The sequence below is a fragment of the Stomoxys calcitrans genome, chromosome 1, assembly GCF_963082655.1.
Source record: "Stomoxys calcitrans chromosome 1, idStoCalc2.1, whole genome shotgun sequence".
NCBI classification, from domain to species: Eukaryota; Metazoa; Arthropoda; class Insecta; order Diptera; family Muscidae; genus Stomoxys; species Stomoxys calcitrans.
The window spans coordinates 57,630,166-57,656,413 of NC_081552.1; the positions used below are offsets into that span (position 1 = coordinate 57,630,166).

The following is a 26,248-nucleotide window of genomic DNA, read 5'->3' on the forward strand; positions in this document are numbered from 1 at the left end:
GTGGGTATTGAAACAATGTACATGTACATAAACATGACATTAAATAAATGTTTAAGTAAGGAAAAACTAGTTGAAACCTCGAATAAGATTTTATATATCACAGGAATGAAAGGTATTGTCAATATAAAAAAAAACTTTTAATTTGTCACAAACTCTTGCAAGATTTTATCGCACAATGTACGTTTATCATAAAAATAATCCAACGTTTTTCAGAAAAGAAGTTAACTTATCGAAAATTTCTTTTATGTGAAACGAATTATTTTTTTTTGCGTGTGCGAGTCCCAATTTGACAAACTAATATATATATATAAATATGTTGAGGCCGTCCCAAAATTGAAAATTTTTAGACAAACATTTTTGTTTTCCTCAAATTTCTCTAATCGTAAATCATCGATTACGAGGTTCGTTACAGTTTCAATTAGACCTACACGTCTACTAAGTAATTGGGAAAGGTTTCTATATCCGAGCCGTAAACGTGTGAGAAACTGCTAGTTTACTAAAAAGGCCCATTTTAGTTAAGTTGGTACTTTATTTTGGCAATTTGGAACTCTTTTTTCAACATACTAGATGGTCCGGTGCGCTTCGCTACAACAAAAAATGGATTTTTGAAAATTGAGTTATCTTTAAGCATTCTTAAGCTGGTGATCAAGTCATTCAGGGCTACAAGTCTTGACTTGACTTCTTGAGCTTCTAGAGGGCACAATTCTTATCCTATTTGGCTGAAATTTTGCACATATCGTTTTGGTATGACACCCAACAACTGTGCCAAGTATGGTTGAAATCAGTCCATAACCGGATATAGCTGCCACATAAACCGATCTTAGGTCTTGACTTCTTAAGCTTCTAGAGGGCGCAGTTCTTATCTGATTTGGCTGACACTTTGAACATATCGTTTCGGTATGACATCCAACAACTGTACCGAGTATGGTCGAAGTCACTCCATAACCTGAATCGGACCATAACTTGATATAGCTCCAATAGCAATTATTTTTATACCCTACACCGCAGTGGTGTAGTATTATAACTTAGTGTAAATATTTGTTTATAACAACAAGAAGAAAAAGAGATAGACTCATTGATAAGTATGCCGATCGACTCAGAATCACTTTCTGCTTCGACTTAGCTTTGTCTGTCTGTCTGTCTGTCCATGTTAATTTGTGTACAAAGTACGGGTCGCAGTTTTCATCCGATCGTCTTTAAATTTGGTACAAGAATTTTTCTCGGCCTCAAGACGAATGCTATTGAAATTGGAAAAAATCGTTCATCCGATTTGGGCTAATATTACAATAACGTGGCCATTTATTAATTGATTCTATCGAAATTTGGCAGGAAGGGTTTCCTCTTGACTCTCGACATTACTGGTGAATTTCATAGATTAAGATATGGCTCCCATATATACATATCGCCCTATTTTCACTCCTAGAGCCATTGCAACCGCATTTCTTGATCAATCTTGCCCCAATCTTTGCACAACGCTTTTCTCGACGGCTGCCACAATATCTGTGAAGTTTGCTCGTCTGATTTTAAGAATAATGTCCTCATTTGTCAACAGATTCTTTCGTAATTTAGCAGGGAGGATTTTTTTAAGACTTTCGACATTACTGGTGAACTTCATAGAAATCGGTTCAGATTTAGATATAGCTGTCATATATGTATATCGCCCGATTTTCACTCCAAGAGCCACTTCAATCGCATTAATTGTCCAAATTGCCCAAATTTTGCACAACGCTTTCCTCTACGACTACCACAATATCTGAGAAGTTTGCTCGAAATCGGTTCAGATTTAGATATAGATCCAATGTATATATTCGTCCGATTTTGAGAAATATTCCAATAAAGTGCTCATTTGTTAATTGAGTCTCTCGAAATTTGGCAGGAAGGATTTTCATATGCCTCTCGAATTTACTGGTGAATTTCATAGAAATCGGCGTAGATTTAGATATAGCTGTCTTATATATATATCGCCCGATTTTCATTCCAAGAGCCACTGCTAGCAGATTTATTGATCAAATTACCAAAATTGAAAAGTTTGCTCGAAATCGGTTTAGATTTAAAAAAAGCTCCAATATATATGTTCGTCTGGAGGCCACCGTAGCGCAGAGGTTAGCATGTCCGCCTATGACGCTGAACGCCTGGGTTTGAATCCTGACGAGACCATCAGAAAAAAATTTTCAGCGGTTTTCCCCTCCTAATGCTGGCAACATTTGTGAGGTACTATGCCATGTAAAACTTCTCTCCAAAGAGGTGTCACACTGCGGTACGCCGTTCAGACTCGGTAATAAAGAGGCCCCTTATCATTGAGTTTAAAACTTGAATCGGACTGCACTCATTGATATGTGAGAAGCTTGCCCCTGTTCCTTAGTGGAATGTTCATGGACAAAATTTGCAATATATGTTCGTCAGATTTTGCGTAATTTGCAATAATGTTGTCATTTGTCAACCGTTGTTGTTATAGTTTGAACATATTTGCTCGAAATATAAATATTCGCCTAGGTCCGTCAAAATTGGATATAGCTCAAACATTGTACTTGTACCCTAGGTGTAGGATATTATACAGTCGGCACCGCCCGACTTTTGCCCTTCCTTACTGGTTTTATCCTTCGTCTGCGTAAAAAGAGATACCGTGAAAAGAACTCGGTTGACCTCTGACACGTCCCCAAATTCTTATAACAGATGTGTATTAAAATTCAAATGCCTTTCATTTGATACGCATATAGTCCAAATCGATATATATGTCCTGTTGAGGGATTTTCGGGGGTGGGGAGGCGCCTACGACACCAAGGAATACATCTTTATGTTAGAATAGCTGAGCCCGGCCCGCTTTGGTGGGCCCGATTATGCTATGTTGGAAAAGAGTACTCTAAATTTGGAAATTTTTGCCTAATTTCAGTTGAAAATGTATTAAAATTTTCCTGTGGATTTTTTTGCACTAAAATAACTCTTATTTAAACCCCACATTGCAATGGTCAGTAAAATCGGGCTCTACTTTCAAAGACCTTTCATTTAAGATCCATATTGCCATGGTCGGTAAATATGTCCGATTTTTGTAGTTTTTGGGAGTGGGGGTGACCCACAAAATACTTAAAAATGGGTTTCTATCGGCTAAATACCCAAGCATTGGGTATTTATGTGGTAAATACCCAATATTCAGCAAAAAGGTCTAGAGGTCTATCAAAACTCATTGTTTCCAATTTTATTAAAATCGGATGAAAAATGCTCCTTTTATGCGATCAATATATCCAAATATGGTCCGATCTGGAGGATATTCAACAGAAAGGTGTAGAGGGGTACCAAAACGCACAATTTCACATTCCATCAAATTACACTATATCGGGATGTCGGTGTATATGACAGCTATATCCAAATATGGTCTGATCTGAACCACCATTGACAGGAATGGGTAGAGGTCTACCGAACTCGCCTTAATACCCTAAATTGGGAAATCGGGCGGTCGGTCTATAGGGTAGCTTTATCCAAATATAGTCCGATCTGGACCACACTTCACGGAAATGGGTAAGGGTCTACCAGAACTCACAGTACCAAATTTCATCGAAATCGGATGAAAAATTACCAATTTATTAAGAATTGAATTTCGGAGATCGGGCGGCTATATATAACAAAATTCCGATTTTATGGGATCAGAAGGTCAGGTTTAATTTCGGAGATCGGGCGGCTATATATAACAAAATTCCGATTTTATGGGATCAGAAGGTCAGGTTTATATACAAAGAATACGAAATCATCAACAATTGCTTGGAAAATGTTTTTATACCCAAGATATGTGCAAAACTATAAATACCCAATTTACCGGGTAAATACCCAAAAGGTATTTACCCACCGCCCATCTCTAGAAATACTTCTGTTAGTGTGCAAACAAAATTTCGCTTAAATGCCATACCCAAATTAGGGCAACGAGGAGGAACCCCTTCAGATATCAAAAACTGAAGTACCATATTTTCATAACGGGTCCATAATGTACTATCTGTGAAAATTTCAAGAAAATCATTTCAGCCGTTTTTGAGTTTATATGGAACACACAAATAAACAAATCGACATACAAACAAAAATGTATTTATATAAAGGCTGATTTTTTTGCTATTATCTTTTTGGCAACACTGGTTTAAACAGCTCCTTCACATTTCGTGTTTTATTGTACTGTCAAACATCTTCAGTTTGGTCTATAATTTAACCATGAATCGTCTTACAAACGAACAACGCTAGCAATTTATTGAATTTTATTGTCAAAATGCGTGCTCTGTTAAGAAAGTTCATCGCCCGCTTTTTGTGTTCAGCGACGATACTCACCTTTGGCTCGATGGGTACGTAAATAAACAGAATTGTCGATTTTGGAGTGAAAATAACCAGAAGCATTGCAAGAGCTATCAATATATCTAGAAAAAGTCACAGTTTGGTGCGGATTATAGGTTAGTGGCATCACGGGACCGTACTTCTTCAAAGATAGTGTGAATGGTGAGCGCTACCGTGAGATGATATCCAACTTTTTTTGCCCAAAATGCAAGAGCTTGACTTGCATGACATGTGGTTTCAACAAGGCGGTGCCACATGCCACACAGCACGCGTTACAATGGACTTATTGAGAGGAGATTTCGGTGGCCGCCTAGATCGTGCGCTTTGCGTCTTTAGACTATTTTTTGAGGGGTTATGTTAAAGCTCATGTCTATACAGACAAGCCCGCTTAAATTGAGGCATTGGAAGACATCATTCAAGCATTTATTCGTGAGCATTTTACTGGCCGAAATGTTTGGAAGGGTATGCCAAAATTGGACTAAGCGAATAGACCATTTGAGGCGCAGTCACGGTCAACGTTTGCATGAAACACTTCTTCAAACACTAAATTATTTGGACCGTACTATCGATTCAAATAAATATTTCATGCATTTTTCTGAATTTTATGTGTTTTTTATACCCACCACAATAGGATGGGGGCATACTAATCTAGTCATTCCGTTTGTAACATCTCGAAATATTTGTCCCATAAAGTATATATATTCTTGATCGTCTCGTCGTTCTGAATCCATCTAGCTATGTCCGTCCGTCTGTCGAAATCACGATTGAGGTTGAACGAGTAAAGCTAGTCGTTTGAAATTTTGCACAGATATTTAGTATCGATGTAGGTCGTTTGGCATTGCAAATGGGCCATATCGGTTCAGATTTAGATATAGCTCCATGTAAACCCATTTCCCCTGGAAACGCAATTTTTGTCTGATTTGGCTGAAATTTTGTCTCTCGATCATCCTTGTTTGGTTCCTAGAGCTTAAACTTTTGCTGGTTTGACAGGAGTTTGGTAAGTAGAATAAAATATGCCCTTCAACTGAATTTATTTTGTATAAATTTTTGTCAGAATCCATGGTGCACGCTTTTACTTGTTTTAAATCAAATCAAATTGCCATATTAAATGAATTTGTGTGATAAAAGCTGAATTTGCCAGTCTTTATATTTGGTGCGGTGGCGATAGTTTCTACTATTAAACCATGTCGAGCTTTTGAACAAAAAAGTGTTGCTGGTCTGTCTATCGATGAGCTAAAAATTGTTGCAACCTTGACGTTAAGGTTTGCAAGCCCTCCTATCACGCTGACCGCCATAATTTTGGGGGTAAGGCGGCTTACATTTATTTGTGATTGATCGACTGTTTTGGGGTGAGGTGGTCCGCTAGTTATTTGAGCGGAACAAAGATATCAGATTCGCAGTCCACAAACTTCTACCTTTAATTTAACCCCATATTGCCATATTGGAGGACACCGTAGCGCAGAGGTTAGCATGTCCGCCTATGACTCTGAACGCCCGTGTTCGAAACCTGGCAGGAACATCAGAAAATTTTTCAGCGGTGGTTATCCCCTCCTAATGCTATCGACATTTTGAGGTACTCTGCCAGTAAAAAATTCTTCCCAAAGAGGTGTCCCTCTGCGGCACGCCGTTCGGACTCGGCTATAAAAAGGAAGTCTCTTAAAATTGAATCGGACAGCATCCATTGATTTGTGAGAAGTTTGCCCCAGTTCCTTAATGGAATGTTCATGGGTAAATTTGCATTTGCATTTTCATTATTGGTGTATACAGCCGTTTGGTGAAGGGTGTCTACATGAGTGCTGTGCGTCACACCTCATCTGCCATTTGAGCACAAATTTGAATGACGCACTATACTCAAAAATCTCTATCATTTGATCCCCCATTGTTTAAAATGTGTTATATAACCTACTGAAGGCGATTTTAGGAGGTAAATCACCACCTAGATTCTTGGACACAAAGTTTACTTTCATATTCGTAATCTGCTCCCAAATGCCTTTAATTTGAGTTAAATCAAGCTATCGAGTATCACAGAAGGAGATTAACGCCTTCTCTGAGCATGGCACAATCTGCATCGTTTGGGTGCCGGGCCATAACGAAGTAAGGAGAAATGAAAGGGCAAACGATTTGGTGGTTAAGGCCAGTGGACTGCCACCGAACACTACGTATAAAATTTGCCTTATCGGATAAAAATTGAGGCTTCCATGGGCTTGAGATATCAAATCAGGAAATCGGTTTATATTGGAGCTATATCAGGTTATAGACCGATTCAGACCATACTTCGTACGATTGTAAGAAGTCATAACAGAATCCTACGTGCAAAATGTCGGCTCTATCGCATAACAACTGCGGCTTTTAGGTAACAAGATAAGAAATCGGAAGATCGGTTTATATGGGAGCTATATCAGGTTATAGACAGATTCAGACTATACTTTGCACGATTGTTGGAAGTCGTATCGGAAGACTATGTGCAAAATTTCAGACCAATCAGTTAATAGCAGCTTCTATGGCCTAAAGAAGTCCAGTCGAAGGAACTCATGATATGGGAGCTATATCCTAATCTGAACTCCAACGACCTACATTAATAACAAGTATTTGTGGGAAATTTCGTGCAGGTAGCTCAACGCGTTCGACCGCTGTCATGATTTCCCCAGAGGACGGACATGACTAAATTGACTTAAAATGTCAAGACGATCAAGAATATATATTCTCTATGGGGTCGCAGATTAATATTTCGAGGTGTTACAAACGGAATGTTATTGTATGGTGGGTATAATACAATAACAACATCTTCTTTTATACCTTCCACCATAGGAAGGGGGTATACTAAGTTCGTCATTCTATTTGTTACACCTCCAAATATTCGTCTAAGACCCCATAAGTTATATATATTATTGATTGTTATGACATTTTAAGTCGATCTAGCCATGTCCGATCGTCTGTCCGTCCGCTTGCTTGTCGAAAGCTAACTTTCGAAGGAGTAAAGTTAGGCGCTTGAAATTAGCACGAATATTCCTATTAGTGTAGGTCGGTTGGGATTGTAAATGAGCCAAATCAGTACATGTTTTGATGAAGGTTCCATATAAACCGATCTTAGGTCTTGACTTCTTGAGCGTCTAGAGGTTACAATTATTATCCGATTTAACATTTGAAATTTTGCACGTGGCGTTTTGGTATGAATTCCAACAAATGTGCCAAGTATGGTTCAAATCAGTTCATAACCTGATATGGCTGCCGTATAACCCGATTTCCCGATTAGACTTCTTGAGACTCCAGAAGGCGCAATTCTTATCCGTTTTGGCTGAAATTTTGCACATATTGTTTTGGTATGACGGACATGGCTAGATACAATTAAAATGTGGCAAGTATGGACTACTACAGTCCATAACCTGACGTAGCTGTCATATGAACCGATCTCCAGAATAGAAATCTTGAGCCTCTAGAGGGCGCAATTCTTATCCAACCCGGCTGAAATTTGCATATCTTGTTCTGGGATGACTTCCAAGAACTGTGCCAAGTATGGTATAAATCAGCCCATAAGCTGATATAGCTGCCATGTAAACCGACCTCCAGATTCATAGATGGCGCAACTCTTATCCGATTTGGCTGAAAATTTGCACATATCGTTTTGATACGAATTCCATCAACTGTGTTAAGTATGGTCCAAATTAGTTCATAAGCTGATATAGCTGCCACATACACCGATTTTGGAGGTAGTATTGTTCTATGTCTTCTAACTGTTATGACAAGTACGGTCCATATCGGTCATTTATTTGATATAACTTATATATATTTGAAAAACTCATTCGAAGAACTTGACAAATGCAATCCATGTTGAAGAGTATATATGATTCGCCCCGACTGAACTCAGCACCCTTTTACTTGGTTTATTCTAAATAAAAAGTTTTTTTACCCACTATCATAGGATGGGGGTATACTAATCTATTCATACCGTTTGTAATATTGATCTGGGACCGCATAAAGTATACATATTTTGGATCGTTTCGACATTTCGAGCTTATCTAGCCATGTCCGTCCGTCCGTCTGTCAAAATCACGATAGTGGTCGAACGCGTAAGACTAGCAGCGTGATATTTCACACAGACACTTCTTATTGATGTAGGTATAATGGGCAATATCCGTTCAGATTTGGATATAGTCCCCATATAAACCGATCCCCGTATTTGACTTCTTAAGCCCCTTGAAGCTTCAGTTGTAGTCCGATTTGGCTGAAATTTGGAACAAAGCCTTGAGTTATGACTTCCAATATCCTTGCCAAGTGTGATCCGAATCGGTGTATAAATAGATATATTCCCTAATAAACCGGTCCCCGGATTTGACATTTCAGCCCTTAGAAGCCTACATTTTCACCTGATTTGAAATTTGGAACAAAGACCAGTATTATGACTTTGAACATCCATGTCAAGTATGATCAAAATCGGTCTATGTACAGATATAGTCCCCATATAAACAGATGCCCGGATTTTACATCTTCAGCCATCTTCATCTTGGAAGCCTAAATTTTCACCTGATTTGGTTGAAATTTTGCCCAAACCCCTATCTTATGACTTTCAACATCAGTGCCACGTTTTATTCGAATCGATCAATATGGTGGTATAGGTCCTCCCAAATACCGATATGACTTATAAAGACCAAAATAGTTACTAAGGGTTCACATAGCGGAATCCATGGTGGTATGTACCCAAGATTAGGCCTGGCTGAACTTAGCACGCTTTTACTTGTTAGAATTATTTTGTTTTAACATTTTTAATACTTTGAGTGGAGAAAATTATCTCGACCCCGACCCGGGCAAAATCGCTCGACTCCGACTCCAAGACTCTATAGTATAATATGAGGATCTATGTCTTTCCTCTCTAGAAAAAAACAGTCTTAGCCAAACTTGTCACGGAGACTTGGTTTATGCCCACCACAAGGAGAGCTTCTTCCTCTTTCTCCTCCTTGTGGAAGACCTTTTGTTTGCTTAAAATAATCACGATGCTTTTCGTCGCGAATTTGCTGCCCCATCCCTTGATGAAGATCTTTCTCACCAGATCGTGCTTTACGCCTTTCCAGGGAGTGTGGATACTTCCGATGAGCGTTTTGACGGCATCAATACATACTGCTGACTCAAGGCGCATTATCAAGATGTCCGTTCTATACTCGCAACTCATAATTTGTATGGGTGGATTCTCCTCAGAGTTCTATACATGTTCGAAGAACTGCTCGCTAACCAAATACTCCACTTGGGACCGATGATCTGGAATACTGCCGAATGCACTGCTGATATCGATGACTGCATACGTCAGCATGCCTCTGTTTTGACTCCTTGCCACTCTGGTGTTGGAGGGCGGCTCCTTACATTCAGCGATCATCTTCCCCTTCTGTGATGGCTGTGTTTCCCTCCGTAGGGCATTGTCTGGAGTCTTCATTGAGGCAGGGTTGGTTTGGTCTTTCCAAAGTACTTGAAAGCTAGTAGCTCTTTTTATTTTTCACCGTTCTAGCAGCCTTATGCTCTTCGGGAGATCGGAATACCTTTCGAGCTTCCGTAGAAGTGCTTGGAATGACAGGTTTATCCCTACCAGCATTCTGCACTTTCGCCTGATTGCGCTGCCGGTGCATATTCCTCAGTTTCCTTCGTCGTGCTCCGGATTGCTTTCTCGGTCTTCTTGTGAGCTTGGCAAAGCCCTCGATCACTACTGTCGTCATCCCGCTGACCTAATCTCTCGATCAGGTTGCGATGAGAGTTTAATTGACACTGTTGCTGTCTGAATTTTTACCATTCAATGATTACTTTGTTCCTGGAGATAATTTTTCCATAAAATGGTCACCTGGGCTAACTATTCCATAGGGAAGTTCACTTAGAAGAATTTCTATACTCGTTCTCCCTCCCTCTTGTATATTACCTTACAGATGTCATTTACAATTTTTTCCTTTCCCTTCTTTTCAGAACGAACTTGATGGCTCCACACCCACTGCTAAATATGGTGTTTTGACTCTGGAACCCAGCAGCCCAACAGCTCCTATACCCAGCAAGATAACTCCAGCAGCTTTGAGCTTTTCCAATCCTGTCTATGAACTATCCAATCCATCGGCAGGTGAGAGTGTCATCGAAGGTCTCAACAATCTACCCGATATACCGACAACGCCACAGGAACCTCAAACCCCCACTACGGTAGCCTTTAAGGTTGAACATGTCTTGACACCTGGTACTTGCAATCCAGGCAAATTAAGCGATTTAAAGACAGGCTTTGCATCTCGTTGGCAGGTTGCCCAATCCATATATCCGTATATGGTTTGCATTGCCTTGGCTTATTGCGTTACTTTGTCCCTGTATCCGGGTATTGAGTCAGAAATTGTTTCATGCAGTTTGGGCACTTGGATGCCTGTGTTGTTAATGTTCACCTTCAATACTTCCGATCTGATTGGCAAGACATTGGCTGGTGTGCCCTATCCATGGTCAAGGAGACAATTGATTCTAATGTCGGGTTTGCGTATTGTATTGGTGCCGCTTTTGCTCTTGTGCTGTGCTCCCCGTCATCAGCCGGTAATATCGGGTGAAACGGCCGCTTTTATATTCACCATTGCCTTGGGCGTTAGCAATGGTTTGGCGGGAAGTCTTCCTATGATGCTGGCACCGGCTAAAGTAAATGCTACACTCAGAGAGGTTACCGGAAATATGATGACTCTATCGTACAATGTGGGCTTGACAGTGGGCTCATTTATCGGCTATGTATTCGAATCGATGTTAGGTGCTCAATTGACAAATCCTTGCCCCAAATATCCCTACATTATGGATCATCCACAATACCATTACACAACTACAAGTGCGACGTTACTTAGCAATACCACAGCTATTGCCTCTTCAGGCTATTTACCGACTACGATTGGCACCGCCAACACAACCTCCTTGGAGACATCAACTCTATTGGCGATATTAAATGCGACAGCATCAACCTCGATGGCAGCAATTGGTTCAATAACAACGGCGGCGAGTGCTGTTACAACGCCGCCACCATCGATAACTTCAACGGCCACGGTGGCAGTATTATCAACTGTGGTTAATACAGTGGTCAACTCGGTGGTGACATCCATAAGTGATCTCAGTTCAGAGCTAATGAATGGCAGTGGTGGTACCACAGGTGATCCTCAGACATCGGCAGAGTTAATGAATCGAGTTTAAATTGTTTTTGTTTTAGTGCTAAGGCCTATATAGTATGAGTATAGAGTGTTTGGAGTGAAAGTGAATGAATGAATGAATGAGCGCATGCTTAGATGAGTGTAAGAGTTATAGTTATATCTAGTTTTTTAGTTGTACAATGTCCATGTCTTACAAGAGATACACGGTAAAAACAAAGTGAAATAAGAATAACTATGAATACAAATAACAAAAACAGATAACTAGTTGTAAGTTTTTGAAACTAAGGTTTTTATCTAATTAATCCCTACCAACTAAAACTCAGCTGCTGTGTGTGTAAATACCTTTAGATATATTAGTTTCAGATTTATTTTTTTATTTTTTAGTTTTTAAGCATTTCGAATAAGCATTGAGCAATGTTATGTTAAATCGAATGCAAATATTAAATTAAGATTAGAAAAAAGTGAAAATGGAATCTGGAAATTTCATATGTTTTCATGTTTTCATATGATCATAAATTAGAAAAAATTAGCAAAATTACGTAAACAGAGAAAAGTTAAAATTTTTAATCGCTCAGTTCAGTCATTAATTTGGTGGTGAACATTTTATATTATGTTTTCCCATGTTTTGTTACTACCACTGAATTTCTCATGAAAATTCTCTTAAGGAACAGGGGTACTTCTTTTATATCAATGAGTGCCTCCTTCTTTAAGAAGAGCCAGAACGCGGTGTCGCATAGCTATACCACTTGGTAGAGTAGTTTTAATGTGGCAGGATACCTAACAAATGTAGTAAGGGAATAACCACCGCTAAAAATTTTTAAGATTTTTGCTTATTCGTAGCATTTTAGCAATGAAAATGAGCCAAAGAACCAAATCTTAAAATAAAAACGCTATCTTTAAATTAAATTTCCTATTTACCGAAGGCCATGACCATCCGTTTAAATTTTTGATCGCTGGTTGATTCTTATTGTATCCTCCACCATAGGGTGGGGGTATACCAATTTCGTCGTTCCGTTTGTAACACGTCGAAATATTGATCTGAGTCCCAAAAAAGTATTTATACTTCCGTCTGTCCGTCCGTCTGTCTATCTGTCGAAAGCACGCTAACCTTCGAAGGAGTTAAGCTAGGTGCTTGAAATTTTGTATAAATATCCCGATCGGTTGGGATTGTAAATAGGCCAAATCGGTCCATGTTTTGGTACAGCTCCCATATAAACCGATCTCGGATCTTGATTTCTTGAGCCGCTAGAGGGCGCAATTATTATCCGATGTGGCTGAAATTTTGCATAAAATGTTTTGGTTTGATCGTTAACCTGATAACCTTGTTTGACCTTCAACAACTGTGCCATGTATGTTTTAATTCGATTCAAAATATGATATAGCTCCCATATAAACCGATTTCGGCTCTTTACTTCTTGAACCGCTGGAGGGCGCAATTATTATCCGATTTGGCTGAAATTTTGCATGAAGCATTAGATTCTAACTTCCAACAACTGCAAGAAGTATGGCCCAAATCGGTTCACAACCAGATTTAGCTCCAATATAAACCGATCTCCCGATTATACTTCTTGAGCCAATAGAGGGAGCAATTCATGTCCGATTTGGCTGAAATTTTGCTCCAAGTATTTAATGTTAATATTCAACATCACTGCCAAGTACAGTCCAAATTAGTTTATAATCTGGTATAGCACCCATATAAACTTATTTCGGACATTGACGTCTTGAGCCAATAGAGGCCGCAATTTCGCATGAAGTGTTTTGGTTTGACTATCAACAACCGTGACAAGTATGGTCCAAATCGGTTCATAACCGATTTCTGATCTCGACTTCTTGAGCTGCTAGAGGGCGCAATTATTATCCGATATAGCTGAATTTTAGCATGAAGTGTTTTGTTCTACCTACTTACAACTGCGCCAAGTATGACCCAATCGGTTCACAACCTGATATAGCACCAACCGATATCCCAATTATATTTCTTGAGCCATTAGAGCGAGAATTCTTGTCCCATTTGCCAGACATTTTGCAGAATGACCTTTAACATACGAGTTAAATATGGCCATATATGGAGTCGGTCCATAACCTGATATAGCTCCCATATAAACAGATGTCCCAATTTCTTGAGCCACTAAAGGACGCAATTCTTATCCGATTTGACTAATGAATTCCACTTTTGTCTCCAAAAGTCAATCCAAATATGACCCCAATCCGATCATAACTTGGTATAGCCGAAATAGCATAGCAATTCTTATCCATTATTGTTGGCTTGTCTATAAAGATATCGGTCAAAAAACTTGACAAATGCGATCCATGGTGGAGGGTATATAAGATTCGGCTCGGCCAAACTTAGCACACTTTTACTGGTCTTACTTCATAGATGAGTGTCCAGTTATAATTTTTTGAAAAATTCTTTTTTTAAAATTAGCATCTTAACCTAAAACAGGTAAAAGGGTGCTAAGTTCGGCCGGGCCGAATCTTGGGAACCCACCACCATGGGTTCTGCAAAAAATGTATACAAAATACATTTAGTTGAAGGGCGTAATTTTATACTGTATACCAAACATCTGTCAAACCAGCAAAAATTAAAGCTTCTAGGAACCGAACAAAGATAATCGAGAGATCGGTTTATATGTGAGCTATATCAGGTTATAGACCGATTCGGACCGTACTTAACACAGTTGTTGGAAGTCATAACAGAACTCCACATGCAAATTATCACCCAAAGCGGACAAAAATTGGGGCTTGTGAGGGCTCAAGAAATCAAATTAGGAGATCGGTTTATATAAGAGCTAAATCAGGTTATGGACCGATTTGGACCGTATTTACCACAGTTGTTGGAACTCATAACAGATTACAAAAATTGCGACTTGTTAGAGCTCAAGAAGTTGGAAGTCATAACAAATACCAAAATTGGGGCTTGTTAGGGCTCAAGAAGTCAAATCGGGAGATCGGTTTATATGGGAGCGATATCAAGTTATAGACCGATTCCAAGGATAACACGAAGTCCAAGGATAACACTACATGAGAAATTTCGGCCAATTCGGTCAAAAAATGCGGCTTGTAAGAGATCAATAAGTCAAATCGGGAGATCGGTTTATATCGGACCTTTATCTTAATATGAACTGATATTTCCCATTTGCAATCCCATCGACCTACTTTAATATTAAGGATCTGTTAAAAATTTCAAGTGGCTAGCTCTCGTTATCCGTTATTGTGATTTCGACAGACGGACGGACCTGCATGGCTAGATCGACCTAAAATGTCATGCGGATCAAGAATTTATATACTTTATGGGGTCTTAGACGAATATTGCGAGGTGGTACAAATGGAATGACTAGATTTTTATGCCCCTTTTCTATAGTGGTGGGTATAAAAACGTAACATTAACATGGGTATAAAAACATAACATTTTGCGTCTTTAACAAAGGTACACCGTTGTCTTGTTCTAAAGTCAGTTTCGTAACTTTCAACAATGTTTTGACCTTCATTTGAGATTTTTGTCTTAAATAACAAGATTCAAAGTTAAGGATTTATTAGACTAACATTTAAAATGAAGAATCCTTAATTTCAAGGAACATATTTTTCACCAAGGGGGATGTTTCTTTAAGAAGTTGGAAAATGTAGAGGTCACTAGCGCCAGGCGCAAGCGAGATGGGTCTATACTGCACGGAATGGTGTATCACGAAGGCCAAACCCGCACCTCCACTCCGTATGCGATCCGTACGTAGTACATTGTATCCATGACAGCTGCAGGTTGATTAACTTTGTCTCCTGGATCGCTTCAACTAAATGTTCTTCCAACTCATAGAATCTACTATTTCGTCGATCTTGTCTCAGAGACCATTGCAATTCAATTGCAAGAAAGATACACTTTCCAGCACTGGCCTGGCAATATTGGAGCAGGTGTGTTGCTGTTGCGTATATTGCCGTACGGGTGAAGTCGGATGGGTCATATAGTCCGACGACGAGGTTGCCGAAGAGGTCGGAGACGACGCTTGTGACCCATAGCTGTCTATGTAAGCACAATACCTCGCAAAGTTTTCAGCGCCACTATACTCCCGTAATGACGTAAGGCCAGAGCAAGATCGGAAATGCACCCACTCCATGCACCGGTTATATCTTACCGACACCGACCGATGATATAGGCGGTTCTGGCAAATCGAATTGAACCAGGGTCCGGGGTCCCGTTACGGATCAGAAACTTGCGTAGAAGGCATTCAAGGATGTGTAAGTTCACTAAGAAGGGTCAATCCGGTACAAAGAATCGGCTGTCGGGTTAATCTGGTACACGAACCGGCTTCCACTGGATTGATATTCATTTTTATACCCACCACCATTGAATAGGGGGTATATTCATTTAGTCATTCCGTTTGCAACACATTGAAATATCTATTTGCGACTCTGCAAAGTATACATCTCGTACAATTTTAAGAGGATTTAGAGACCGGCCGTAAATTGTAATCACGCTACAGCCTTCAAGGATTGAGATATCGAGCTTAAATTTTGCACAGATCCGTATTTCTTCTATTAACGTTTTTAAACGGGTCAAATCGGATCATATTTGGATATAGACCGATCTGCGAATTAAGGGTCTTAAGCCAATATAAGGCACTTTTATTAACCAATTTCGCTGAAATTTGATTTAGGCCTCCTTTCCGAATATGGTTCAGATCATACTATATTTAGATGTAGGTGCCATATAAACCGATCTGCTGATTTAGGGTCTGAAATTTTAAACAGTGGGTTGCTTTGGGGATATCCGATCTAGATATATTCGGGCCACCAATTTTATTGCTTACCCGATTTCGCTGAAATTTGGAAGAGTGACTGTTGAGCCGAAGATATTTTCGCAATAAAATCTCCCAGAACAGCGAAATAGCGGTCGTATTTTTTCTTTAGGCGGTAGTAGAAAATATCCTTGGTCTGCTCGTCCTTGTCTTCGTCTGACGTTGAAGAATTTGGCCTTTATGCATGCCAAGTTTTTTTAGATAAGGGCATATTTGAATATAGCTGTCATCAACCAATATCTCGATTTAAGGTCTTGGTCCCATAAAAGGGGTATTTATCACCCGATACCAACGATATTTAGAAAAATGAGTTGATTTTTTTTAATGAATGTTCTAGAGACCATTAAATGTTTATTTATCACCCGATTTTGCTAGAATTTCCAAGTCAAGTTTTGTGAAAATTAGGACATATTTGGATAAAGCAGTCGTTAGACCCATATTCCGATGTCAGGTCTTCGACCCAAAAAAGGCGTACTTATCACCCGATACCACACTCAGAAAAAACACATTACTCGGAAGAAACGTAGAAAAGAAAGAATGGACCCATTTGCCATGATTTGCGAATTTAAACCTGGAATGCCCGGTCTCGGTATAGAGAAGGTGCAGTATACATACTGGTAGATGTACTCGAAAAGTACAGGAAATGCAATGGATCGGGAAAGGCGTCACAACAATACCAAAAATGACGCCCAATATTATACACCCAGAAAAATTAGTCTGCTGATACCAGCAAACACTGTCTGCTGGTATTAAATTAAAAATTTTAAACTTTTGAATAAATTTATTCAAAATTTTTTTAATTTCTAAACAATTATTTAGATATTAATAATAAAAGTTTGCCAATTTTAGGCACTAATTATTTTATATGGTTTTAATAGTTGTTTTTCTGCTTTTGAAAATTGAAAAGTTTTACGTTATATGCTAGTTAAATTGAAAGATAAGGTGGAAAATAAAATTTTTTGAAATATTTATGACATTTTTTAACTATTTTAACTTTTTAACATTTAAAAATAGCTAAAAATGTTTGCAACAAATTGCTGCTGTCCATTTTCGGCAGACCTTCTGCTGTCACAGCAAACATTTTTGGTGTTTTTACTACCAAATTTCTCTGAGTGTAGGTGCCGTAATACAAGGCATGCATTTGTGTTGAGTTGGGGACTGAAACCCCTTGTCTCCACGTTTACTGCCGTAGATGAGATGACTCAGACAAAGACGAAGACGAGCAGACCAAGCTTATTTTCTACTAGCGTCTAGAGAGAATGATCGGTGTTTCGCTGTTTTGGGAGATTTTATTGCGAAAATAAGGAAGGCAACAAAACAGTGCCTAAATTTCAAAAAGGTAAAATGTGCTAAGTTCGACCGGGCCGAAATTTGGCAACCACCATTAATTTTGCATAAGAATTACACAAAATCAATTAAGTTGAAGGGCATAATATAACTCTGCATAGCAAATTTGAGCCAATCCTGGCAAAAATTAAAGCTTCTAGAAACCGAGCAAGGGTAATTGAGAGATCAGTTTATATGGGAGCTATATCAGGTCACACCCGTAGACGTGACCAATATAAACGCCCCATGTCAGCCCCTGGACTTACTAGGGTCTCCCACTTATTCGAAACTATCTCCACATTCACTGTGTCACGTTTCTTGGTGATATCTTTATCCATTCAAATGTTATGGAATTATTTCAAAGATTTTTCGACTGAGGGACATGTCCTCGAAACACTTCATGAGCAATACCTTCTTGAGAGTAGCTAAACTCTTTTGAATTATGTTAAGAGGCAATTCAAAGAGTGTATTTTGAAACAAGTAAAATTTGATTTATAAGTGCAAAATTTCAGACAAATTGGACAAAAAATGCGGCTTCTAGGGACTCAGGAAGTCGAATCTTTAGCCTCTGGAAGCCGCAATTTTCATCCGATTTGGCTGAAATTTTGTACATGGTATTCTGTTATGACTCGCAACAACTGTGCTGAGTAGGTCGAAATCGGTCAAGAACATGATATAGCTCCCATATAAACCGATCTCCTGATTTGACTTCTTAAGCCCTTACAAGCCGCGATTTTTATCCGATTTGGCTGAAATTTTGCATTAAAAAATAGGTGGTATTTTTTTAAATAGTGATTTACCCGGAGAAGCATAAAGAAACTATGATTATCTTTTGTTAATTCTACATCATGAGAAAAAATAAAAAATGACAACCCCTTGACTTCGTGATATTACATTTAAAACCGCAAATTGGTCAAATTTAAACGGTCGCCTAAACTAAATATCTGCCACTTTTGTGCGTACCATTTATCGTTGGAAAGTTTTACATTAGACAGATTAACAAAATCATGTGTAGTACGTAAGAAGTGTAATTTGTTACAGATAAAATGTCTGTCATTATTCAAAAATACATGCATTGGGAAAAGTACAGCTAATAAGCAGGGTTGTCGAGTTTGGTTAATGTGGTAATTGTATCATAGATGCGTTTTCGCTATTAATACGATTCAAATACAACATACCAACGCACGGTCCTTTAAGCCATCACACCTTATATGGTTGAAAAGTCTTCTAACCAAAGATGAAACGCGTCCCATAGTGGTTGGTGTGTGTTGCTATCTTTGGCTTTCCTTTTCCATTTGCATCTCGGATCATTGAGCTCGTCTCGAAAGAGAAATAAACAAAAATTAGATAGGGTCTTTCATAAATTCGCACATGAGAATGGTGATTTTTGCCACCTGTTTCGTCTGTCCGCGCCACTGTGCGATCCCAGCGGTAAATATGGATTCGAATCATCACCTTGCTGGAGAAGAGGTTCGCATCCGTCTTAGTGTGGCGAGAAACGTATTGTCTGACACTGCACGGGGTTTGGTTTGGGAGAGCAGCAAACACAACAGGTGCCAACGGCATACTCGACTCGGCTCCTTGCTCCGACAGTATGGAAGCGCGCCCTCTAGATGCTCACGATCCGAGAACGGATTATATGGGAGGTATAGCAGGTTATGACGCTATTTTAACCATATTTAACGCAGTTGTTGGAATTAGAACAAAACCCTTCATTGAAAATTTAAGGGAAGTCGGATAAAAATTTCTCCCTCTAGAGGCTCAGAAAGTATAATCGGAAGATCGGCTTATATTGGAGCTATATCAGGTTCTGAACCGTTTTGAACCATACTTGGCGCAGTTGTTGATGGTCAAGCCAAAACACTTCATGGAAGCGCCCTCTAGCGGATGAAGAAGTCAAGATCCGAGATCGGCTTATATGGGAGCTATATCAGGTTATGAACCGATTCCGACCATATTTGCCGTAGTTGTTGGTAATCATAATAAAACACTTGTTGCAACATTTCAGTCAAATCGGATAAAAATTGCGCCATCTAGGGCGCGCAACTTACCAAAATGTGAACCTATTTTGCCCAATTACAATCCAAACCGACCTACACCAATGTTTATGTAAAATTTCAAGCACTTAGCTTTACTCCTTCCAAATTTAGCGTGCTTTCGACAGACAAATAGACGGACGGACTGACCGGCGGCAGACAGGGTTAAATCGACTTAGAATGTCTAGAAGATTGGTGGGTCTCAGATCAATATTTCGATCAAGAACTTGTGTTAGAACTTCCAGCATCCATGCCAAGTATGATCCGAATCGGTCTATGCACAGATATAGCCCCCATATAAAGCGATCCCCGGATTTGACTTCTTCAGCCCAAAGAAGCCTAATTTTCACTTGATTTGGCTGAAATTTGGAACAAGAACTTGTGTTATGACTTCCAAAACCCGTGCCAAGTAGGATCTGAATTAGTCTATGTTTTTATATAGCCCAATATAAACCGATCCCCGGATTTGACTTCTACAGCCCTTAGAAGCCTCAATTTTCACTTGATTTGGCTGAAATTTGGTCCAAAAACCCATCATTAGTGCCAAGTTTTAACTGAATCGGTCAATATGGTGATATAGGCCCTCCAAAGTACCGATATCCCGATATGACTTCTAGAGACCAAAATTATTCAAATGCAAACTAAGATAATAAAGGTACATTTTTAGCGGAATCCATGGTGTTGGGTACCCAAGATAAGGCCTGGCCGATCTTAGCACGCTTTTACTTGTTTACAATAACGAAGATCCTGTTTTAATATGTCATAAAACGCATGTTTGCTGTCTGCTCAAAATGTTTTTAAAAGCAGCGTGTGCAACAAATAACAAGAATAAGACCAATCTTTTTTTCCTGATTTCCTTCCCAAAACTTCTCTTTCATTTTATTTCTTCTAACAAACCCATCATAGATAAGCAGCAGTCATTTCAGCAAACAACAGACTTATCAGCAGTAAGCCCGCTGTTCTGAAATCGCTGAACTACTGTTATAATATCAGAAAAATTAACTACTAACGATGAACAGACAGTGTTTGATATTTGCAGTAGACTTTTTTCTGTAAATGTACTCGCAAACACTAGTGTCTAACACTCAACCCCAAGTGTCGTCTTAGTATTACGATCTGAAACGTCTTCTGATCAACCCTGATTTCCTATCGTTGCCTCAATTACCCTCCATATATTCTCCCAAGCCGCAAGTCTCATAGCTACAGTAACTGCCTATTTTGAGCTTACAACCCATGTACATAGCGCCCAACATCTGTACGCTTTTTTAGACAGTGGCCAGTTCAATTTCATATCTAAGATCACTACCAAGTATTTGACCTTGTCAAATATTGAAATTGTTCTGTTGAGGAATGTTGGCTTGGTTCACCTTGTCCTCGAGGACAGTAACTTCTCGGCCTTTCTGCATTGCTGATTCGTATTGCTACCCCTTAGAAGTATTATAACGTTCCATAGTGTTCCCTCTTAATGTATTCGTTGGACTAAAATATTGTAGTTAGAATTAACATAGAGTTCTAAAATTTCGCACGGAGGTATATTTGAGTGTAATATAGAAAAATGTGAAGTATGGCCTAAATCGGTCTATAACCTGATATAGCTCTCATATAAACCAATGTCTTGATTTAACTTTTTGAGGCATGACGACATCTGTTAAGAGTCTTCACAACTACCACAAGTATGGTCCAAATCGGTCTATTAGCTAATAAAGCTCCCATATAAACCGAGCCACCGTAGCGCAGAGGTAAGCATATCCGCCTATGACGCTGAACGCCTAGGTTCGAATCCTGGTGGTACCATCAAAACAACTTTTTCTGCGATTGTTTTCCCCTCCTAATGCTGGCTACATTTGGGAGGTACTATGCCATGTAAAAACTTCTCTCCAAAGAGGTTTCGCACAGCGGCACGCCGTACGGACTCGGCTATATAAAGGAGGCCCCTTATCATTAAGTTCAAAATTGAATCGTACTGCACTCAATCATATGTGAGAAGTTTGCCCCGGTTCCTTAGTGAAATTTTCATGGGCAAAATTTGCAAAAAAAAATGCAAAATAAACCGATCTCCCGATAGAACATCTTGAGCGTCCAGATGGTTCATTTACTATCCGATTTTGCACAGTGATTTCTGCTATGACTCCAAATCTGTAGCTTCCATATAAACCAATTCTTGAAATGAGTTCTTAAGCCTTAAGAAGGCGTTTCCTTTAACTTACGACTTTATCCTCGAATTGTGTTTTTGGTTTTACTGATTTCCGGTGTTTATGTTAAGTTTTGGGTTTTGGTGAATTCAAGGGCCTATAGTAGAATTTTCCGGTGAAAATTTTTGTAGAATATTTTAATATGCTAGAATCCCAATTTAAAGGATTTTTTAATCCAATTTCCAAAAAGGTCCGTAAAATAATTTTCTACAAAATAATCCGAAATAGTGAATTGGTGCAAGTGTGTGCACCTGAAACTTGGTTTTTTTAGTTCAGCACACTTCACTGAAGAACACTGATAAAGAATTAGGGCTGCCAAAGTCGGACCTCTTTAGATTCACTCTGCTGAAAATTTAAATTTTGACAGTTATTGCTTATTTAAAACAAACGGTACTAACCATATGTTAATGTCCGTGACACCTGTCGTTGACAAATGAACTTTCAGTATAAGATCTTATTATATTTAGTTACCTCAATTAAAAATAGTCCATTTACTCAAACATTACATAAACAAACATATTAATTTTTGGGAACATCGATTAGTCAAATATATATATATATTTTTTAAATCTCTTTGTTTGAAAGATTTTTTAAAAGATTATAAAGAAATTTCACAACAATTTTCATTTTCGATTTTGGCATTTTTGTTCATCGGGGAAACACTGTGAGTCGTCTGCGTAACAGACGGTTTCAAAACCATCTCGTCAGGATCTATAATAGACTATTTATGATGGTTACCCATAGGAGTGACTATAAAATGCCCCCACTTACAGGTTAATACGTCTTTAGTACCGCTTACGTTTTCTTGCCGGGAGAGAATATGAACACTGCCGAGTCCTAGGTAAGCTATGACTATTGTGGCTGTATGGGTCGCTAGGTGGACTGCTTCTTTCTGTAGTAATGGCAGCAATATTTCATCAGGTTTTGGTGTATTCAATGAATCTATTTTAGGCGATACAGGTCGAACCAAATTTATATAGCTTCCATACAACCCAATCTCGCGACTTTAGATCTTGAGCCCCTAGAAGCAAAAAATTTTGTCCGATTTGGATAAAATCTTGCATGTATTTTCTGTTTTAGCTCTAACAACTGTGCCAAATACTGTCGAAATCGGTCTATAACTTGATACAGCTCCCATATAAACCCTATTTCAAGTCTGAAGCCCCTGGAAGCTGCAATATTTTGTCTGATTTGGCTAAAATTTTGCACTAAGTGTTCTGTTACGACTTCCAACAACTGTTAAAAACCCAAATCGGTCTTTAATCTGATATAGCTGCTATATAAACTGATCTCTCGATGTTCCTTGTTCGGTTCCTCGAAGTTTTAATTATTGCCTGGTTTGTCAGAAATTTGTTACATTGAGTAAAATTATGCCCTTCAACTAAATTTATTTTGTGTAAATTTTTAATCCATCGTGGTGGTGTCCCAAGATTCGGCCCGGTCGAACTTAGCGCGTTTTTAATGGCTTTTTTGTAACTGCTCATCTTGGGTTAATTTCCCTGGGCTTAAGAATCCAGTGGGCTTATATATACCAATGAGCCAATTTCCCCTAAAAACTTTACCTAAAATGAAGTTAACGAATTACCATTCCCCCATTTGTTGGAGCTTTCAGTTCATTCATTCTTTTTTCACCCCACCCTAACGTACATTTATATAATACCATAATATCATATTTTTTATTCAATCTACTGATAAAAGACAAAAGAATTACAATAATTAAATTAATAACAATTAAGACAAACAAAACAAAAATCATTTACATTGAATACTGAGAAAAAGAGAGAAAACTACACTACAAATAAAAAATTTATAATATTAAAATAAATAATGAAAATATTCAAATGGTTATTCCATTAACTATGCAGCAAAAATAAACAAACAAATGGCAAACTACAAACATGTGAAAAAAACGAAAAATAAACAAAAATATGATGGATTAATTTTTTTAAAATAGTACAGTCTATTGATAAGAAATACATATTTTGTATGAAAAAGTTATGAAAAGTCGCAGTCAAGCAAACCGACAAAACACGGTTTAAAAAACTGCATCTTGTAGAGTTTCTATTGAATAACTTGAATATAGCATGAGAAAACCTTAAGAGGTCAAAAAAATATTTTTTGTAATGCCTAGAATTAAAAAAAGAAACAACTCTTTACTAAGAGGAGAACAAAAAGAAGCTTAAACAAACCGGAAAAGAAATATTTTTAGGTTTTTGAGGAATATTATTGGGGAAGTTAGTAAAACTAGAAAAATAAAACAAAAATTATTAATTTTTTTTTTACAAAAATATACAAATTAATAAATAACAAGTTTAATAACAAATTTATTTGCTTTTTATTTCTTTTTTATTTAAAAAAAAAAAAATCTTTAAAATTCATTTACTATTTATTTCCCTTTAGAAATCAAATCACCTTGTATTGTATGTAAACTAGATCAAATATGTGCATTAAAAATGATTAAATTTATAAAAACAATAATAAAACATTAATAAAAAAAGTATAATCTTCAATCTCATTGAAATCTAAGCAAAAGTATTGTTGAATGATAGTAAAGAGTAAAAAATCTAAAGAGTTCACTAAATCTAATTCTATGTTGTAATTGTGATTTGTAATCGAAAGTTTTCAATTGATTTGATTTTAGTGGTTTATCAACACTAAGCAAATAAACAGAAAAAAGCATAAGCAGGTCATTATACATATATTTGAGAATGTATACATATATTTGTAATCTAACATTATAATTATTATGATTACCATTATTTTCAAAAAATGCAAAACAAGAATAAAAGATATAAACATTGGATTAAATATTACTATGGAATGACAGAAGAAATGCGAGATTTACTGGTAAATAAATGTAATGTTAATTTTTCTTATGAGGTGAGTATACTAGAGTTATCCCTGTTTAAACACTTTTAGGTGTGAAAGGCTTCAAGCGCCGAACGTTCTATTTCACTCGAAAAAGGAATAGAAATGAAATTATAAAACAAAATGATCTTCGCCTTAATAGACAAGAAACTTAAGATATAATAAAATTCGGCGGGTCCCGTCCGGGATTCGAACCTGGACACTCGGATCAACAGCGAGAGCTGCTGCCATTGTCTAGCGTTCGAAGCCATAGACACAACTTCCGAAAGATGCACAGAAACATTATGTGCCATGGAAGTACAGACATTACTGCTGTTTCAGCAAACATAGGGCTGCTGTATTAGCAAACATTTCGGTCAGCTAAATCAGCAAACAAAATCTGAAAATCTGAAATTCGATTGAAGTACAACTTACCAACGTTCGGCCCTTGAAGCCTTCACACCTAAAAGTGTCTAAGGATGACCTTTCTTAACCAAGAGGTCGAAACGTGTGACACTATGATTGGTCTTGTTGTATCTCCTGGCTTTACTTTTCCATTGCATAAAAAACAAGTAACAAGGCATTAAGTTCGGCAGAGCCGAATTTTGGAAACTCACCACTTTGGATTTGTAACCGGGCCGAATCTTACACTCAACAAAATTTGTTATTCAAAACAGCAAAACTGTTTGCTAAAACAGTAGTTTTTGTCTGCTGAAAATGGGAAAACAGACATTATTGCTGTTTCAGCAAACATAGGGCTGCTGTACTAGCAAACATTTCGGTCAGCTTAATCAGCAAACAAAATCTGCTGTTTTAAGTACAAAAATCTGCTGAAAAAAATGTTGTGCTATTTTTTATGTTTGCCTGCTACTTGTTTTGATCACTATAGACATTTTTTTAGAATTTTTTTTGCCATTTTGTTGAAAGATATGATTTTAATTTGTTGAATATTACTGTAAAGAAGCTACCAGATCCATCCATTGGTATACATTTCGACATGTGGCTGAACTCGCTCGTATTTTTTGCTATTGCTCTACTAATGTGTACATGACTGGCATGGCATTTTGTATCTTAATTTAAAGAAAAAAGATTATGGAAAGTATACATTCGGTGGTGATTATAACCATCCACTGAGACACACATTTACATTTACATTTCTATTTTATTTTTTCTTCTAACATCCCCTTCATAATTAAGCAGCAGTCATTTTCAGCAAACAACAGATTTTTCAGCAGTAAGCCTGCTACTCTGAAATTGCAGAACTACTGCTGTAATAGTAGAACAAATGCTACAATTGCAGCAAAGTTAACTACTTATTTTCAGCAGACAGTGTTTGCTATTTTCATCAAACTTTTTTCTATGAGTGTATATACCCTCCACCATGGATCGCATCTGTCAGGTTCTTTGCCCAGTATCTCTTTATAGGCAAACAAAGGATAATGGATAAAAATTGCCATGCTATTGGAGCCATATTAGGATATGAACCAATTCGGACCATACTTAGTTTTGGATGTTGGAGACCATAGTAGATGTCATTGTTCAAAATTTCAGTCAAATCGGATAAGAATTGCGCCCTACAGGAACTCAAGAAGTAATATCGGGAGATCGGTTTATATGAAAGCTAT

General features: G+C 38.0%; 1 protein-coding gene across 4 annotated transcripts in view; it reads left to right on the forward strand.

Moving 5' to 3' along the window:
• Positions 1–17,070, forward strand: part of LOC106094581 (equilibrative nucleoside transporter 4) — a 65,249-nt gene extending 48,179 nt beyond the window's left edge. For all 4 annotated transcript variants that reach the window (XM_059360311.1, XM_059360312.1, XM_059360313.1 and 1 more), the window contains one exon: positions 10,249–17,070. In XM_059360311.1, the coding sequence (XP_059216294.1) occupies positions 10,249–11,481 (1,233 nt within the window). In that variant the 3' untranslated portion in view covers positions 11,482–17,070. The remainder of the gene's footprint in view (positions 1–10,248) is intronic.
• The last annotated feature ends 9,178 nt before the right edge of the window (positions 17,071–26,248 follow it).